The sequence below is a fragment of the Orycteropus afer genome, unplaced genomic scaffold (assembly GCF_000298275.1).
Source record: "Orycteropus afer afer isolate SDZICR_OR568_19922 unplaced genomic scaffold, OryAfe1.0 scaffold00023, whole genome shotgun sequence".
Taxonomy (NCBI): domain Eukaryota; kingdom Metazoa; phylum Chordata; class Mammalia; order Tubulidentata; family Orycteropodidae; genus Orycteropus; species Orycteropus afer.
In genome coordinates this window covers 19,045,938-19,052,945 of record NW_006921610.1, presented here as the reverse complement: position 1 = coordinate 19,052,945, position 7,008 = coordinate 19,045,938, and the positions used below count along the sequence as shown (strand labels likewise).

General features: G+C 37.1%; 1 protein-coding gene across 1 annotated transcript in view; it reads left to right on the top strand.

Annotated features, from left to right (window-relative positions):
- Positions 1 to 7,008, top strand: part of KYNU (kynureninase) — a 287,476-nt gene that overhangs the window by 73,227 nt on the left and 207,241 nt on the right. Inside the window, 1 exon segment of the mRNA XM_042783650.1 lies at positions 2,755 to 2,875. Within this exon segment, the coding sequence (XP_042639584.1) occupies positions 2,755 to 2,875 (121 nt within the window).

The window sequence follows — 7,008 nt, the reverse complement described above, 5'->3', positions numbered from 1 at the left end:
CCCTCTGGAGGGTAACAAGGGAAAGTGTTCAGTGCAGATCAGTGAGTAAGCACCAGCCCGCCTGTGCTTACCTTGCTCCCAGAGACCCGGTCCCTCTCGGGAGGGTAACAAGGGAGCCGTCTGAGCACTAGTGACTGGGTTTTACCCCTTTCTCCTGCTCTTCCGGCCTGCTACTGGGTTTACGAGGTGGTAAATCTTTACGGAAGTAGTTTGCCCCACATTCTTTCTGCAGAGTGGCTGGTGGGTTTCAACTGTCCGAATAAATGTGTAGTTCTAACATATCTACTTCAGATATGTAAATATTTTTAGATTTTTCAATATGCCCTATCTATAACACTGATTAATGCTGAGGATTGCTGTTATTGTTAGGTGCTGTGGAGTGAATTCTGACTCGTAGTGATCCTATGTACAACAAAATGAAACACTGCCTGGTGCTGTGCCAACCTCATGATCCTTGCTAACCTGAGCCCATCGTTGAAGCCACTGTGTCAGTCCATCTGTTTAGGGCCTTCCCCTTTTTCATTAACCCTTCAGTTTACCAAGCATGATATCCTTCTCCAAGGAACGGTCCCTTCTGACAACATGACCAGGGTCAGTCAGACAAAGTCTGGCCATTCTCACTTCCAAGGAGCATTCCATCTACACATCTTCCAAGACAGATTTTTAGTTCTTTTGGTGGTGCGTGGTACTTTCAGTATTCTTTGCCAACACCACAACTCAAAAGCACCAACTATGGCTTGCGTTAGCCACACCTTAGTCTTCAAGGAGATATTTTTGCTCTTCAGCATTTGAAAGACATCTTTTGCAGCAGATTTGCCCAGTGCAATGTGTCATCTGATATCTTGACTGCTGCTTCCGTTGGTATTGATTGTGGAACCAAGTAGTATGAAATCTTTAACAACTTCAATCTTTTCTCTATTTATTGTGATGCTGCTTATGGATCCAGTTGTGAGGATTTTCATTTTCTTTATGTTGAGATGTAATACATACTGCAGACTGTATTCTGCATATTGAAGACTGTATTCTTCAATTTTCATCAGTAAGTACTTCAAGTTATTCAGCAAGCAAAGTTGTGTTTTCTGTATATTGCAGTTTGTTAATGAGTCTTCCTCCAAACCTGATGCCACATTCTTCATATAGTCCAGCTTTCCAGATTATTTGTTCAGCATATAGATTGAGTAAGTATGGCAAAAGGATACAACACTCACATAGTCCCTTCCTGATTTTAAACTATGCAGTATCCCCTTTTTCTCTTCAAATGAAAGCATTCTTGTCTATGCACAGGTTCCTGATGAGCACAATCAAGTGTTCTGGAATTTCCATTCTTCTCAATGTTATCCACAATTTGTTATGATCCACACAATCGAATGCTTCTGCGTAGTCAATAAAACACAAGTAAACATTTTTCTGGTATTCTTTGCTTTCACTCAAGATCCATCTGACATCAGCAATGATATCTCTTGTTCCATGTCCTCTTCTGAATCCAGCTGACATTTCTGGAAGCTCTCTGTCAATATACTGCTGCAATCATTTTTGAATTTTGTTCACAAGATTTTACTTGCATGTGATATTAATGATATTGTTTGATAATTTCCACATTCTGTAGAATCACGTTAGAATGGGTACAAATATGGATCTCTTGGAGTCAGTTGGCCAGGTAGCAGTCTTCCAAATCTTGTGACATAGCCAAGTTAGTGCCTCCAGAGCAGCATCTGTTTGTTGAAACACCTCAATGGGTATTCCATCAATTCCTGGAGCCTGTTTTTTTTGCCAATTCCTTCAGTGCAGCTTCAACTTCTTCCTTCAGAACCGCTGGCTCTTGATCATATGCCATGTCCAGAAATGGATGAACATTGACAAATTCTTTTTGGTACAGTGAGTCTGTGTATTCCTTCCATCTTCTTTTGATGTTTCCTGCATCATTTAATATTTTGACCATAGAATTTTCAATATTGCAACTTGAGGCTTGAATTTTTTCTTCAGTTTTTTCAGCTTGAGAAATGCCCCCCTTCATCATTAACGCTGGCCCTATTCTGAGGAGACAGCTCTTTCCCAGTCACATTTTGTGTGCCTTCTGACCTGAGGGGCTCATCTTCTGGCATTATATCACACATTGTTTCATAGATATTCATAAAGTTTCCCAGCAATATATTAGATAGTGTTTCACCACTATTCATACAGTTTTCACTGGCCAATTCTTTGAGTAGTGAATGGCCACTTCTTTGAAAGCCTATCTTAGTCTGGAAGCTCCACTGAAACCTGTCCACCATTGGCGACCCTGCTGGTATTTGAAATACCAGTAGCATAGCCTCCAGCCTCAGAGCAACACAAAAGCCACCACAGTATGACAAACTGACAGATGAGTGGTGGAATGTTGAGGACTAGTATTTGCTTAATTGTACGTTTAATAAAATTAGGCTGATGAGCTTTATTATAAAAACTTTTTAACCCTTTTTTATTGCCTTTGGCTATTTATTAATGGAAGTGGTTGCTAATTTATATTTTCTCAGAGAGTACAATAAATGTGAGAGATCTCAACAATAGCTTCTCCATGTTTAAATTATATTTCAAAGTATAAATGTAAAAGGTTAATTATTTTTCAGAGAACTTAATGTTATCCTTGGGAGGAATTGTAAGTTATTTATTATCCTTCTTGGAGTTAATTATATTAATTGTTTGCACTGAATTAACAATGCCAAATGGAAGAATGTTAATTAATTGAATAAGCAATTTTTAAATTTTCTTCTCTTTCAGTTGATTTATCTTTAGTGAATAAGGATGAAAATGCCATCTATCTCTTGGGAAATTCTCTTGGCCTTCAACCAAAAATGATTAAAACATATCTGGAAGAAGAACTAGATAAGTGGGCCAAAATGTAAGTATTATATTAAAAGCTATTTTTCAACATCTCATAAAAGAATTAAAAAAACTTGCTAGATTATCTAATATTTGAAAAGGTACATAATATAATAAAAACATTATTTATTTTTTTTAGAACCCAAATATTGTAGAGCATAGAAGAACCTTAGGAATAGTTCAATATTTTCATTTTATTGATGCAGAAACTGAGGATCAGAGATGTAATATAAGGTCACGTGGCAAGTAGTGGCAGAGTCAAGAATAAAGCTTGTAAACTACTAAAAATGTAAGTCCCTATCCTGTATTGACACATCTAAACCATATGCAATCATTTTATTTTCTTTCTTTATTGACTAACCAAAAACAAAACAAAAAAAAATAAATAAGCTCACTGCTGTCAAATCAGATCTGACTCATAGCGACCCCTCCTTGGGTTTCCGAGGTGTTATCACTATGGAAGTAGATTGCCCAATCTTCCTTCTGAAGAGTGGTTGGTGGTTTTGAACCAACAGCCTTCTGGTTAGCAGTCAAATGCCTTAGGCAGTACACCACCAGAGCTCCAAACAAACTAGATCAGCAATATATGAAATAAAAGTTGCTGAAGGGTGTGTGTGTAGTTCAGGTCAGAGGTTGTGGCTTAGATCAGTTGCTGTGTTCTTGTCATTACTACATCTGGCTACCATCACACTGCTTAGGGGGCCTGCATGTGTCCTGAGGCTTCTGCTTCCTGGGGGGAGGCATGCAACCTCTGCACTGGCACACTCACGTCCACTCTTGCCCTGCACAAACAAGTGTTACAGCTCTTTTAGTTCTTCTGGCAAGCCTCCTGCCCAGAGGCATATAGCTCTGCCCTACTGTGGGAAGACTCTTACAAAGGATACTCCAAGACAACACCTACATGGGGCACAGTGAGGCCTCAGCCTTGCATGGGCAAATGTTACAGCTCTTTTAGCACCTCCAGAAAGCCTCCTGCTCTTTATTCTCACTTCATAGGCCAAGCAGGCTCACTACTACTGTTTCTCACCATCTTCAGCATTCATGCTTTCTTCTGGGTCTTTGAAGTTCTCAGTGCAGGCACCCCGGTTCTTGGTCCAAAGGATGAACTGAGCTCTGCTCCAGGCTCTTCTTGATGGCAGTGATCTCCCCCAACCCTCAACAACCTCTATAAATGGCTCTTTCAAGCTTTGCAGGATAACAAAACTGACCAATCCCTTTAGTAGGCCATAATCGCCTCATTTGCATAGTCCTGTAAGAGTTTTACATACCTTATTTGCATAATGCCAGCTAATTATTTTGTGGGCATTACAAAACAATGGTTAGAAAGACCATCTAAACTCAATTCACTGCACTGCAAAGGGCAAGAGGTTGGGTGAATTAGGAATACTTCTATCTTTAAACTGAACAGAGTTTACTAAGAAAGATGTTCCATGTATTCTTAGCTAAATAGATTTGTTCCAAATATGCTGGAATATTCATTAAATCAGAATCTATTTTTTGCCCCCATCTCTTCTGTTTTGTTCCTCTGACTATGTAATCCTTCACTGCTTAAGCCAAAACTTCTCAGGAACACTGATTAACCCTCCCATTAAGTCCAGTGCATTAATGATCATTGTTCTAGAACAGGGAGTTTAGAAGTGTCTGTTTCATTCATGTGTTTTCTCAGTTATATTATAGACACTTTAAGGAAAACAGTCTAATCTAATGAATTTTATATCCTTTGCAAATATTTCCTGATAAAGTCAAAACTAGATTTTTTTTAAATTTCCTAATTGTTTTTTTTTAATATTTCATTATATTTTGGTGAACATATGCACAATGAACAGGTTCCTGTTAAACAATTTCTCCACATATTATTCATAAACATTTGTTACCTTCTTCACATTGAGTAAACATTCTCATTTCTGTTCCCAGTAAGTTGGTCTCACTATGCTCACTAGTCCCACTCCAACTGTCTCATCTAAGCTTTAGAGTAATTGCTGGCATTTGGTCTCATATATATTATTTTTTATAGAAACACAGTATTCAAGGCTGATGTTCTTTACTTTAGGAGCTAACCTGATGCTTGGCTAAAAGGTGATTTCAAGGGATATTTTTGATTCAAAGTTAAAGGGTATCTCATGGCAATATTCTCGGGGAGTCCTCCTACCTCAATTGATGCAGTAAGTCTGTTTTTCTTTTTTACTGAAAATTTCTTGATTATTCTAAACTGATATATATATGTGTGAAGGAGGAGCCAGACCTGTAGGTCAGGAAAAACAATTTCATAAAGATAAAAATAAACCAGCTAAGAATTGTGGAGGCAAGAACTTTGGCTCTCAAAAAAACTCAGAATGTCTTCCATCTTTTTATTATTATTATTATTCATGCTACTTGTCTTTCATGTAGGAAACAGAATTCTACTTTAAAGTTTACCTTGCACTGCCTAGACTAAACATTACTAATGTGCTATTACATAACACTGCAAAGTTCTTAATTTTAGTGGTCAAGAATGTAAATTTACAACTTAATGCAAGACTGATACAAGTTTATATAATTTATTAAGCCTCTTATAACTTCATCTACATAACTTCTACGTATACTTTACAAAATAAATATCATCGTACTTGGAAGTGTTTTGCACTAGGAATTTTAGTATTTAAAACATGAGAGTCATCACTAATAAAAATGGTTAATATTGATTGTTTGCCTTACTATAAGAGTGAGCAGAGAATTAGATTGAATGAATTTGAACTTTAGAGTGTCCTTTTTTCTAGAACATTCATTCAGCAAGGCTTTGCAATTTTTTCCCTCTAGGCACTTACAAAAGATTCTTGCCTGCTATCCTTTTCAGATCCTTGTTTATTCAACTTTATTAAGTAATGAGTTGATTATGTTCAAGGAAAGCATCTCACTGTCATAACATTTACCCTTCTGTTCTCACCTTTCACATTTATATACCCTTCTGTTCTCACCTTTCACATTTATATTTCAGTCTGAGACAATAGAAAATTTTATAATCTTAAACATTTCTACCCGTTTTTCATTAGAAAGATAATAATTCATAGAAGAAATGCATTTTACTGCTTCAAGTAATATAAACTGAATTAAAAAGATGTCTTCTGAGAAAAATATCAGGTAGCTTGTATCTATTTCACTTGAACTTTTTTTAATTTTTTTCAATCTTCTTCTTCTGGGAGGACAAACCGAAAAATTGCCTACTTATATATATTAAGAAAAAAAAAACCTCACTGCCATCCAGTAAGATCTGACACATAGCGACCACTTCTTGGGTTTCTGAGGCAGTATCATTACAGAAGTAGATTGCCCAACCTTCCTTCTGAAGAGTGGCTGGTGAGTTTGAACCGCCAGCCTTCTGGTTAGCCGTCAAATGCCTTAGGCACTATGCCACCAGAGCTATCTTGTATATATAAGTGGGGTTTAAATTGTGAAATCATGTTCCGGCTCCCTCCTACAGTCTTTCTCTTTCTGATGATCATTTCAGTTTCTAGCCTTTATCCCTCCTGCACATGTTCTACTCACCTCTAGATTCAGAGTCATCCACTCTGAAGTTTCGCTTGACTGTCTGTTCCTCCTTGCCTTATCCAACCCCTCCTCTTCCCTATATACAAGTTGATGCCCTAGCCAGGCCAATGACTCCCTTTCTTCTTGACTGGGGCCAGATTGCTAAAAGATCTGAGAACTGCACATTCACTAAACACTCCCATGTACATTGAAATCAGTTTAGTTGGAATAGTAATAAAGTAATAATGATAATCTTAACAGTAACATTAAAATTAGAGTGCTTTGACAAAGTGAGATGTTGTTCAGGATGTAAAGCAGGAAATGCCACTTTGTTCGTGGTTGCATTTTGTCCTCTCTTTTATGGCCTATTATGACATACTACCTACTGTACCTACCTACAGAATAAACCGTCTGTAGTCATAATGAAGCTTGAAAGTGTAATTCATATGGCCACAGTCTTTACAATAAAAGAAAATCAAGAATAGGGATACCTTTAAAAGTATTTAGGTTGCAAATGTTTTGTTTAAAAACTTCTAGTTATTCAGTGCAAAACTGTGAAAATAGAGTTTCCTTCGAAATTTGATTTTACTTATTTTTATTGTTTTTAGTGTTGATTACTGTCATTTTGAAATTTCATTTACAACTCTG